General features: G+C 40.0%; 3 protein-coding genes across 3 annotated transcripts; 1 reads left to right on the forward strand and 2 right to left on the reverse strand.

Annotated features, from left to right (window-relative positions):
- The first annotated feature begins 1,234 nt into the window (after window positions 1-1,234).
- dbx2 (developing brain homeobox 2) lies at window positions 1,235-4,931 on the forward strand. The gene is made up of 4 exons (XM_078258057.1): window positions 1,235-1,511; window positions 2,416-2,499; window positions 4,372-4,556; window positions 4,740-4,931. The coding sequence occupies exons 1-4, from the start codon at window positions 1,235-1,237 to the stop codon at window positions 4,929-4,931; spliced, it is 738 nt and encodes a 245-aa protein (XP_078114183.1).
- Window positions 4,932-5,773: 842 nt separating this feature from the next.
- LOC144521694 (prolactin-like) lies at window positions 5,774-7,502 on the reverse strand. Its single transcript, XM_078256246.1, has 5 exons — window positions 7,493-7,502; window positions 7,223-7,401; window positions 6,971-7,072; window positions 6,636-6,821; window positions 5,774-5,983 (listed from the first exon to the last, which is right to left on the reverse strand). The coding sequence occupies exons 1-5, from the start codon at window positions 7,500-7,502 to the stop codon at window positions 5,774-5,776; spliced, it is 687 nt and encodes a 228-aa protein (XP_078112372.1).
- A 1,283-nt stretch (window positions 7,503-8,785) lies between these two features.
- Window positions 8,786-10,516, reverse strand: szl (sizzled). Its single transcript, XM_078256110.1, has 4 exons — window positions 10,169-10,516; window positions 9,848-10,014; window positions 9,607-9,699; window positions 8,786-9,476 (listed from the first exon to the last, which is right to left on the reverse strand). Exons 1-4 carry the CDS (start codon window positions 10,447-10,449, stop codon window positions 9,166-9,168), a joined length of 852 nt encoding a protein of 283 aa, XP_078112236.1. The 5' UTR covers window positions 10,450-10,516; the 3' UTR covers window positions 8,786-9,165.
- Window positions 10,517-12,859: the final 2,343 nt, after the last annotated feature.

Below are 12,859 nucleotides of genomic sequence, written 5' to 3' on the forward strand. Positions count from 1 at the left end.
AAACTCTGGGTCTGTCGCCCCTCTTGTTGGACTTCCTATTATGATGCTGAGGATCATTAGTTGCAGTGTGAAAGGTTACACAAGCCTCTCATTGGACGCGTTTGTACCAAAACATCAGGACATGCACGAGTGTGTGTGTTTGTGTGACCATATTTTTCTTTCAGTTGCAATATGCAGCATATACTGACTACACTGACGACTGGCACTGAATAAATATTTAGGTGGTTGAGTCTGCTGCCTGTAGAGATACTGTACATGGATCTCTCAATGCTGACCTAGACTGAATCATATAAATGAAATAAATAAACAATTGCTTTTTTTAGAGACACAATGTCAAGACTGCAGTCTGTGAGTATTATATGAAGCGCAGTTGCAGCCACGGTTTTAAGTTTTTTAATTTTTACAAAAATTTCAATTTCATGACTTTCACATTAAAGAGTTTAAAATAACAGTTAAAGTGTGCCATATGGAACTATTACTACAAATTCATATTATGCAATTGCATACAATTGAAAAAATGAAAGGTTAACACCAAATTGATTAAGAAATTAAACTTGAATGTACAAAGATAATTCAGTCATCTTGTAAGGGAAAGTAAGGTGACACTCCTTAAGAAAAAAAATTCAAATATCAAAGTTTTTTCTTTTCCTTTGCTCCTCTTTGAGGAGAAAATATCTTGTCTTAAAATTTGATTGTGTTACTTTGTCAACCCATATTTATTCACACTAACATGGCCTGCTTTTAAATCATTTTGCTGTCAAGAAAACCCTCACAGAGGAATGTTTCTGGAATAAAATAGAAAAAGCACATTGCCAATGAACTGCTCAGGGTTTGTATAAGGCACAATGGGAGGCTGGAGAAAAGAGAAAACTATTTACTACTGGAGAAGACGGTTTGGTGCATGTTAAACTTTGGCCAGCAGTTCATTGTCTCTAGTGTCTATCATTTAATAGGCTAGTTGACATAATGAATGAGCCAGACCCACCTTCTGCCACTCCAGAAAGGCCCCAGCCTTATCTGAATTGAGAAGCACATTAGAGCCTCTTAGCCAATCACGACACAGCCCTGTAGCAAAGTGCAGGCCCAAAAGAGGAAGAGCAGAGAACTTTTGTTTTCTTCAGAGTTTAATGAAGTTGGCCTGGTCACTCAAGAAGGGATTATAGGCGAATTTAGTGTCACTGAGCTGTGACTGCTGACGAGGGAACTCAAGTGTTTGGGTCACTGTGTGAACAGGATGGTCTCAGTTCAGAGCTGCACCGGGAGGAATATGGCTGGCTCTCCTCCTGCTTTATCGGGCTTTGGGAACTCTGGAAAGAGTTTTCTTATTGACAATCTGCTGCAGTCACAGACACCTTCAGCCCGTCCAGAAGGGACGGCAGGTGGACACCTGAGACGAGCAGTGTGTGAACGTCCGAGGAGAATCTGGGGCTCTGAGCATGGAGCCTACCAAAGACAGGCCCACAGTCCCCAGCAGGGGAAAGATTTAGGAGGGCCACTTCTGCCACACTCGGGTAAATAAACACATTTTGTATGCAAGCAGACTTTAAACAAAACCTAATATATTTAGATGTTGTCTAGGATTTTAAATGTGAAGCTGTGTGATATAATGACAGCAATGTTATTGTTTTTTCCCATACATATTTTATTTCTTCTTTCAAACTTATATTATTGTGAAGGATAAATATTGTTTAACTTGTCAAGTTTCATAAGTTTTTATGGTCTAAAGTTGACATGGCATTTTTTTTATTCGTATAAAATAGGCTAGTTTATTTAAGAAAGATTATTTACGGTAACATTGAAATGTCCCTGCTTTTCTTTTGTGAATGTTCCTAGAGTATATTACTGTATACTCCCAAAGTAAAGAAAACGTAAATGCTATCTTTGAAATGTAACAAAACGTACTGGCATTTAATATAAAATATAATTTATAAAATTAAAACAGTAATAAATATCACTTTATAACTTTTATATTTCATAGATCAAATACTTTCAGTCTTGATAAGAAATAATGACCGCAAAGAAAGATAAGATAAATCAAACATTTAAAATTAGATTACTATAAACCTGTGCAAACTTTACAATTTCTTTTTTCTAATTTGTAATTATGGCATGTCCATTAATAGAGCCCAATTATTACTTAAGCAAATCATTTTCAAACTGAATAAGTAAATAGTTTCTGTCTCTAAGTGTGGTTTTCAAAAAAGTGTAGCTGTTGAAACATCTAAATAAAAATGCATCTACATGCGTCACCTAAAGCTTAGCCCTGTTGTAAAACTGTAGATAACAAAAATGAGACAAGGGAGGACTCCAAATTCTGTTAAAAGTGGGCGGGGATCCAGATATAGCTCCTTGTAGATAATACCTGTCTCACCTGGTTACTACATCGTATCTGACTTTTCCTATCTCTCTTTGCAGGTGTACTGAGTGGTGTATTCCTGCGGAGCCCGCATTATCTGCTGGCATGCTGCGGTGGGTCCAGCCCCCCTCCTGTCTTCAACAGTGAGTGTTTTATGCCTCATCAGCAATGCCTGAGCTGCTCTCTAAGCATTAGCAGCAGGGTCTCCCATGCTTTCCACAGCTAATTACTGATGCAATGCCAAAGAGCTAATTCTCCACTCAACTCTGCACGGCTCTATTCATAACCATTCACGGCTGTTTAGGATGGGGAAGAAGGGTGGGTTGCAAGGCTTTTAAGAGTCCCTGGGGCCCCCTATTTTGTTCTTGCAAATGCACTTTTACCAGCGCAAATATGCAGAGCTAATAAACATCTTGTCTTCTGTCATATTAAGATTATAATTACCAGGTGTGAATTCTTACTGCTGAATAAGGCAGATTGTTTCAGAGCAGGGCACTCTCTCAGCACATTAATAAGTTTGGTTGTGAATCCCTACAGCTTCGAGTTTAATTTTAGGCTGCATAAAATTCAAAAACATCCAGAAAATCTGTAATTGCAGACTTTCTTCTGAACTGTGCTTGAAATGTTTCAGTTCAAATAACTTCAGACTTGTGTAGGTCTAAATTGCACTCTAGTAGTATGAATTAAGACAAGCAGCTGTCTTATTTTGGCACTATCCCACAGCAATTGGAAGTTATTAGTTTCTCCAACCTATGATGCCTGTCAATTGTTGTGGAAAACAGCACAAATCAGAAAGGCTTCATCCCACAGGTCCCTGGAGTCCTCTTACTAGGTTGACACTTTCCCACAGTGGCAAGCAACACAACAATGCCAAGTCTGGCCGTGACCAATTGGCACTTTCACTCCACCATCCACACGCGACCTCACTGCAATTTTTCACTGCAGCAATGAACTCCGCTAAGCACAAAAAACTCACCCATTTCTCTACAGAAGAGGGCTGGACCAGGAACATCCCCCAGCCATTGTGTGGCTAAAGAGCTTGGTCCGCCAACCCCCCCTCTTTTCTCCTGTCCTTCAACTCTCATTCCTGCCCATTGGAGACTTCTTGACTAGGACATAAAGCATTCAATGAAAGTGACTTTTATAGACTTATTTGAGCTCATCTTCACATACAAACTGGCTTCATACCTGCAAGTGAAAAGATTTAGTGTTGGGCCACTGAGCCATCGAGTAATGGCATTTCCATTGAACAGCTTTATTGTTGGTGTCCCACAGGGCTCTATAGTTGGCCCAGGATAGACACACACGTTGCCCAGGGATGACCTGGTAATCAGCTATTTAAGTGAAAGCCATTGAGTCCCAATAGAGAAGTGAGAAGCATGTCCAAACCTGTTATGTGCTTCCTAGAGGTGGTCTATGTGCAGATTTGTCGTACAGATTAAAAAGGCAACATTGAATAGATCGGATAAATTGTTCCACTTGACTTTTGTTGTGCGTGCACCTGTGAGTGAAGTAGCGTGGGATTGCTCCTCACAGTTCACTAAATCCCTTTTTTCTCAGTTGAAGTGGCTTTCTATTCTCTTTAGTCACCCTCAGTTTGTTAAATTGGACGAATAGAAAAAGAGAAATCAAAAGTGAGTGATAAAGTGAGTGTGACAAAAACAGGCTTGATCTTGGATTGAAAAGATAGGAAATGTTTAGTTGGTAAAATGTGCATATTGCTTGCTGACAGAATAAAATTGTGTCCCTTTAATCAAAATTGTCTATATCATAAAACATTTGGGAAAATTATCCATAGCCATCTTAGCCAATAACGTGCGATTATATCTCAATTCGCTACACACATCTGTATTTTACTTGTACCTCGTTTAACATGAAGTGACAATTTATTTTCCCCATTCCACAGTCCACCAAAGACAGCTACTAATCAATGACCCATATCTCACTGATGTTGACATATAGTAGCTTGGGTCAACACACTGACATTAATATATGTTTTTGTTTTTTTGTTTTAGAGGAAGCAAATATTCGAATGTGGTCTACTGATATAAGTCCTAAAACCCGCAGAGGGATCCTTAGGAGGGCTGTTTTCTCTGAAGAACAACGGAAGGAACTGGAGAGAACTTTTCGAAGACAGAAATACATCAGCAAGACAGACCGGAACAAACTTGCAGCGGATCTCAGTCTCAAGGAGTCACAGGTAATCAAGGAGGAATTACCTAATTTTTGCCTGATTAATCTCTGAAAAGACCTGAAACAGAAAACTACAACTGTGTACATCCTTAGACATATTTAGTTTTACAGCTCAGATGTGACAGGGGGTGAAAAATTAATGGACTACATAGATTAAACTAAACGCCTCTCCATTCTCCTAATGCTTTAGGTAAAGATTTGGTTCCAGAACCGCAGAATGAAGTGGAGGAACTGTAAGGAAAAGGAGGTTCATAACACTCGCTCCCCAATGGATGAGCTCATGGCACGAGGTCTCGCTCAGGAAGAGGAAGAACCATCACAGAATCACTCTGTCCAAAAAACAGAGAGATCACCACCACAAAAGAGCGTCAGGGACACATGAGAGGCTGGAATAAGTGGAAAGTAAACCAATGACTTTCTCAAATCCACAAAACCTGTAATAGGGCTACAGTACTGCGAGGATGTTAAAAATATGTGGATGGATTACACTGTCTTTGATGACTAACACCAATAATATTAACTTTCCAATGCATGTAACTGTCTTGTTGTATCAAATTGAATTAGGTTTAACTGTTCAATGAACTGATCAATTATCTAATTGCGTTTCACTGGCTTCCTTAAGCAATTTGTTGGTTATTACACTGACAAGTCTTTCCAGGAAATATTCCCACTCTTCGATTGCCATTGCAATCAGTTAAACGCACAAATGAGTCACTTGATTTAATTCATTTACATATCATGTTTTTATCAGCTTTACAGTAATACTCTGCTGTCAAATTTCACTTGGTATATTTTGTAAATATTTTTTTCATGATCATGAAGGCATAGATCAATTGTAAATAAATTAATTTCCACATTACTTATTCTTAGTGTGTTTGGCTGTCTGGATCAAAACCATGTCCATGTTAACACTACTATAAACCATCTACCATTTCTATAAATATATAGAGCTATATTTTTCTCCCCATTAACAAGAAGATGACCAATGACGAAGTTTGACCTCATTTTTATTTTTTGACCTTTTCATGTTCAATGCTCAAACGCTAATGTGTTTAATTACCTCAAAACACTAATACTGCAAGAGGCATGCACAATCCTCTACAGTAAATGCACACATTACAGTACAGTAAGAACATGTGTGGTTCAAAGCAAATGAGAAACAAAGACTATTTTATAGCCAGCCAAATTTTTTAAATACTAAAGTAGACTGCTTTGCTATCACTATTAACAGTCCAGTCCAGGAAGGATGGTGCATTTCAGGATCTGGAGATAATTTTTTACTTTGTTGGAGTCTCTGCGGAAGCAGTAGAGTAGGTCATGATGGTCCACTGAGTTGAGTTCTCCTTGTTTGTAGAAGGTAAAGGCAGAAGAGGGGACCAAACTCTCAGGAGAGATGTAACCCATAGTGTTACCAAGCACTCCCAATAGCTTCATCTGAGGTAGAAAGAAGAGACATTGAAGGTACATGATTAATTATTTCAAGGAATGCATGAAGGTACACAGTATGTCACAGAAACAAAAAAAACAACTTGAATTAAGTGATACATTAATACAGCCCAAGTCTCTGTTACCCTATTACTCTCATTTGTTGTAGATACAGACATAAAACAAGAAACTCAAGATTAATTCTACCATAAATGTATAATTTTACATATGTAGACATAGACATTCACCCCTGAAAAATAAGTAAATTTGGGCTTGGGCGAGAATAAATGATATGCCAGTGCCACATTTTTTTGGCCAAACAAAACCACACACACACACACACACACACACACACACACACACACACACACACACACACACACACACACACACACACACACACACACACACACACACACACACACACACACACACACACACACACACACACACACACACACACACCAGTACCACCCTAACACACTCAATGGCAGCTAGACAGAAATATTCATCAGTTGTTGACATCGGGCCACTTTTGCTCATCGGACTGATGCCGATGTATAAAAAAATGTATTAACATCGGCCGACAAGATGTGATTGCCGATATATCGTGCATCCCTAATGACCACACACACATCTACAACCATTAGTGGGTCCTTACCTTCTCAGCCATTATTGCCACTCCCTCCCTCAGCTCCTGCACCATATCACTGATCTCCAGTGCCTTGCTGTAGCTGTGGTGGTTGAAGTTTTGATTCTGATCCTGAGACATGCTCCTGTGGAGTTGAGACAGGGGGTCACTCCAGGCTGCCAGCAGACTCAGGATCACATCTGTCAGTTGTTCTCGCTGCACATTAAAGAGTTTTTTAAATAAATTGGTGGTAAAGTACAGCTTAATATAATCTGTCTGGATGAAGTGACATCACTTATGCACATACTGATAAGCATGAGTAGCCATGACCATATGTAAAATTATTAATCACAATGAACGCTCACCCCTAGCCTTTGTGCATTCTCCTTATCATCTGGTGTTAGTATGCCATATGTGTGGCACTTGTGTTTTCCTAGGACGTTCTTCCTGGGAAAGAAATATTGCTCCTGTGAAGACGAACACACATATCACACTGATATCAGGGCTTGAAAAATAGCCAAATCAATCAAGGGTGATTGATGATGGATGAATGGCGGTCAAAGAGTTGATGGATGGTGATGGATGATCGATGTCAGAGCTGAAATAAAAGAACTCACAAGTTCAGAGTGCAGATCACTGGAGGTGCCATGCATTCTTGAAGACTGTTGTATGACCCTCTCAAAGAGATCTACTAGGGAAGGAGCATGGCATCCAGCCTGTCCATAGGCACAGATCGGGGCAGTGACAACCCTCATGGAAAGCTCCACGTAGACTAGTGTAAGAACAACAAACGAAACTGAGGGGGGAAAAAAAACGTAGTCACTGAAAAACATAGAAAAACATATAAATAAAAACATGTATTTAATTTTGTCATACTGCCATCTTACCCTTGTCCATGGTTTCTGTCTTGCAGTGGCGAACCAGATGAGTGGAGCTCTTTTCCCACCAGAGCTACTATTCTGGAAGCTAATTCATTCAGTGATGACGTTGCTGATTAAACAAATTGGTTTATACATGATAAAAATGTGATCATAAGCTTTGCTCTGTTAACTGCTCAGCCGAGAGCAGACAAAGCTAACCCAGGCGGAAAGTACTGAAGTACGGAAGTACTACACACTGTAAACTGGCTTGGGCAATTTATCAATTTAAAGTAATGAACATTAGTGACTGAGATAAATAAAAAACTTGCATTTCTTTGTGCTCAGCTCTTAGTGTGTAATAAGTTTTTTTTTTAATTAACTAATCAACAAAAGCAGATGATGCCCCAGGCTGTCTACATGCAACTAAATGAAATGGTCCTTATAAAAGGCCCATGTCTTATGTTAGCAGTACATAAAAGTGTGATAAATAAAATTATTACAAACTCATACATTTGAAATCATTACAGCCTAAATGGGGCAGCCAACAATATTCAATCACTTCAAATAATTCAGCATTTTAACATTTATTTTAAACTATAAGACAGCTTATCAATTCTCAGGAGGACAACATAAAAATGAATAGTATCACAAACAAGTATACAATAAGCCCATTGTTCAACAACCCTAGCTAGAACTGTTCATCCTGTCAGTGCAAACGAGGCTATTTAAATGTAAAGTGAGTGATTTATCTTCTCATTAGCGCTACATAGTATGGCCAAGACCACAGGCCATCTACAGTGAATAAGTCATGAGTCATTCTACAGTTTTACTTCTTATACAGAGCCACTTTCCACATTATATGATCATTTGTAAATGCAATGCTTGGATTTGTTTTTATATTGCATTGTACATCATCTCTGAACCCATTTTAATACTTGCAATGAAAAGGAGGCATGATACAATAATAGTGAACCAGTGCTCTCTGTCTCCATTAGTGTGCCACCTTGTGGAGAAATGAGTGATAAGTAAAGAGGGCGACCCTATCATGACTCCTGCCCTTTGCTGTATAAAGAATGTCATTGTTGTCACTATAAGGGACTAAGCAGTACGTTCAACAAAATTGTTATGGTTAAACATTACACATACGATAGTATAGTTTTTCAGAACAAACATTTTATTGTCATCTTTTTTCACATAACATACACATAAAAAAGATGTCATAAATACACCAATATCCTTATAGAAAATAGAATCTACAATCAATTTACATTAATTAATACTATGTACAGGTTTGAGTGCATTCTATTACTGTGTGCTGTCAGAGCAGTGATGAGAAAGTGACCTGCTGAGGGAGGCAACGGTGTTGATGTCCAGCTCTGTTCTTATATCCCTTCAGCTTACTTCACAAATTCTCACTGGATCTCATAATTCCTCCTTGGCTTGTTCTTAAATCATATGTGTTTTAGGTGTGGAATCATATCAAGTCAAGTCTGTTGCTTGTTTGTTTTATGTGAATTTTCTCATACTGCTGTCTTGACCAGGCGTCCCTTGTGAAAGAGATTCAGAATCTCAATGGGAATACTCCTGGGAAAATAAAGGTAAAGTAAATCAATAAAATAAAAAAATAAAAATTCATATGTGAGTCTACACTTCAAACACAGATTCAGAGCCCCAGTTTTTACATCTAAGTATCAATCAATTCAACATCTGTAGTGCTTCCACTTGCGAGTGGCCACTGCAATGTTTATGTCTTTTTTGTACCAAGGGAAGAGACGGGTAAGAGCAAGGGTGCCATCAGGCTGCACGGAACCAGTCAGCACATAAAGCTGTGACCGTCCGGGGCGCAAAAGCGCATTGGCACACTGAAGGTTGATGAGGAGCCACTGCTGGAGTAGGTGATGGGTGTCATAAGGAAGGAGAGGTCCCTGGCGAATAAACTCAACACGGCCCTCCACATCAAACTCTGGCTCTCCCATGGGTAGGCGACGACGGTGAAGTTTGGCAGTCACAGCTGTGAAGAAGAGAAAAAACAATGAATCATCTGGTTCGGAAAATGACACACAATAGTGGAAAAAAAAAATATGCCCATACTGGATACACATCAACAAGCAACAGTGTATTGAAAAAATTCTGAAACGTACCAAAGTCATGCTGGCAAAAAGCATCCAGGACTGTTTTCATGGCAGGAGCTACATCCACAGACGGACAGTTTTGGCAGGCAGGTTTGGGTAAATCTGTAATAACAAATTAAACATAATTTAACAAAACTGTAGGGCATGTAAAGTAATTATAGGAAATCTAAAAGAGAAAGCACTTGGTAGTCCATTCTGCCAATGGGATGACAAAGCAGTAAAGTAAAACAAAGTCTGTGGCCATGCATACCTTTTGCAATGTGGCCAAATTTTGCGTGAGGAGTAAGGCACATGTCTTCCTCAGTCGGAAAGCGGTCACAGTGAAGTTCCTCGGGCCATGGGTGACCCTGGCAGGCGAGCACCGGAGCACAGCTGTCCCTCACTGCCACACACAGACTTCGGCATGGCTGAATAAAACTGAAAGAAGGAATGACAAGATGTTACACAATGAACGCAAAATGACTGCAATAATGATAAAAACAAAAACCCAATGCTATACACATTTGTATTTTATTTAGTATATTTCACAGAAAACAGAGTAAAAATAACAAGAAATGTCAAATCTCCTTACGTGTCAAGACAGACGGGGGCAATGAGGGAGCAGAGGAAGGCCTGGGCTTGAGGGTGGCAGCCTGTCTGCAGCATGGGCCTCCAGTCCTCTGAACGTGGCACCACCTCACCTTCCAGGTTGCTGTGACCCAAGAAGTTAGGCAGCCGCATCTCAGAGTATCCAACATCCTTGCAGACTTTCATCTGGTTGGGGATAGCGACGCAACGAGTGGACTGACCCATGTCAAATGCCATTAAAGGACATGCCATAGCCAGGAGAGCCACGGTAAAGAACACAGCCATACTGAAGGTTTCACAAAATCCAGAGTCCACAGGGTAGATAGATGAGCTTTTACTGAGGTTGCTTGTTGTCAGAAGTGTCTTCTGTCCTTGAATGGCTTTGTAGCTGCTGCTGCTTTTTTTATATTCGCAGAAAGATCAGCCAGCCCCATCAGTCTGTAAGTCTGTTATCAACTACCTATCAAAGACGCAGAGACGATGTGTTTGGAGACAACAGCTTTTTTTGTGACGACTGCAGACAGAGAGTGGGTAATAAGCAGATGGAGGGTGTGTGTGAGGGGGAAAAGGGAGGGGGGACAATGGGCAATCACAACCCAGCTTTCACTGACAAAAGCCTAGTTACAGAATCTGCTGTTTGTTTTTATAAGTCCAGGAGGTAGAAAAAAATAATATGAACAACTTCTAAACTCTTGGTATACAATATGCGGCAGACTAAAGTGCTGCTACTTGGCAGGCAATTTTCGCAGTGTTTGCAATAGTGACTCAGTTACCTTAAAAGTCAATGGGTTATTTTGTCCACTCCCTATATTATATTTGCTTTGAGCACAATATAAAATGATGCCACTTTGTTGCATTGGCTATGTAAAAACAACCAAATCCCATAAATAGTCTTTGCTCAGGGTCACAAAATGCATCACTGAAAGTTCCTTTGGAAATAAAGGTGAGTTTTTTTTGTAGACAGACAGTCTCCTTCATATTGCCAGTCTCTTTCATGTGTCCCTGCTTCCTAATTGGAGGGTTTCATCGGCAGAGCCTCCAGTTCTCATTAGCAACGCAGCTTCTCTTTTGGCTCACCTGGCTTTGATCTCCCAGTAACACAAACTCAGAACCACATGCAAAATACTATTAGCCCACCTCTTTGGCTTATTGGTTTGAAGCATCAGTAGCAAAGAAATGATTGCATCATCAGCCACTGTACATGGAACTCAACACAAGATCTGTGATATAGTATTGAAAAAGTTTCTATAAGGACATATGCATGCATTTCTTTCAGACAAGATATCAATAACTTTCATGCAACATTTGCTGTCAGGCAGACTCATCTGTCATAATGCCAATATCCCATTCAAGACATCAGAGATCTCGTCCTGAGATGCAGACCAGGGGCACAGACAGAAATGCTAATTTGTCTCGTTCTCTCTGTCTTGTGTATTCGAGCCACAATTGAACAATAGAACTACATTACATAATCATAGTATTTGTTTGGATGTCGTCTGTCTCCAGATTTAGATGTATATCTGGGGCTGATGCCTCTGGGCCTTTGGAGAACTTTCCCTCATGAATCAGAGGTCTCTATCCCACCCAGCCTGCCATGGTCATTGTGTAGTCAGACATGCCACAGCAAACCCCATTCTAGATAGCCCAAGTCTCATTTCTGTGCCTGTATACCAGCCCTGTCTGCAGCCAGCAAGAGCCCTCCATCGGCCCCAGCCAAGCCAACTTTTACAGCCTGATCTGATGAATAGAGGCTGGTTCCAGTTCGGGTAGACGAGTATAGCCCGTAAGAGAGGACTAACTGGGCAATTAGAGTCACAGACCAATTTAGGAGAACAATAGGTCCACACATTTAACAAGCTCCCCCTGCCAGGAGCCCAGCAGGGGTCTGTTGTTGGGCCTAATGGCTGCCCTGTAGACACTGTGTCTGTCTTGGTAATGTGTTGCCTCCCCCTGCCTGAGTTAATGAGAAGGTAATAAGAGTATGAGCTGAATGGTTGGGCACCTGTCTGTCAAACATATCTCACCTCTAAGATATTATCTTGCTATACACTGAACTAAGACAGGTTCACTGGATGTAGGCATTGGCTTCTTTGCTAGTGCACGACATCCTGCTCCAATTCCATATGAAACATGTTGGGCTAACTATCTGACCAATTCAACATTTAAAATCACATTGTATTTCACCATACTCTTCATAGTTTTTGTACTTGGCAATTACGCTCTTCTGATTCAGCACTACCAGAAGTTGCACTAGGACCAGTACTTAACCCTCAGAAACCTAAGATCATTTTTACAGTTCATTGTCCGTCTGGTTTTATTTTCTAAAAAAGCTTGTAAAACATCAACCCTGTTGACTGAACAAAAACTGGGCTATTAGAATATTTGTGCTGCAGTGAGGTCACTTGAATGTAAAAAAAAAGGTTGTATGACCTTAAGTGGAAATCCACCCCAAAAATTATTTATTGCCATCATATACACCTCCGTTTTAATGTGAATTAGCATCCTAAGCATATGAGCTTTCATAATTATCTTGCTATACACTGAACCAAAACATAACTTGTCAATGCTTCTCTCAAGTAAATATAGTCACTGGATTTAGGAATTGCCTTTGCTAGTGCAAGACATCCTACTCAGATCTATTTATATTTAGCAAAATAGCTTTCTGTGTCACATTACAATAGGCTACTGTGACTGT

Source organism: Sander vitreus, chromosome 8 (genome assembly GCF_031162955.1).
Source record: "Sander vitreus isolate 19-12246 chromosome 8, sanVit1, whole genome shotgun sequence".
Lineage (NCBI taxonomy): Eukaryota > Metazoa > Chordata > Actinopteri > Perciformes > Percidae > Sander > Sander vitreus.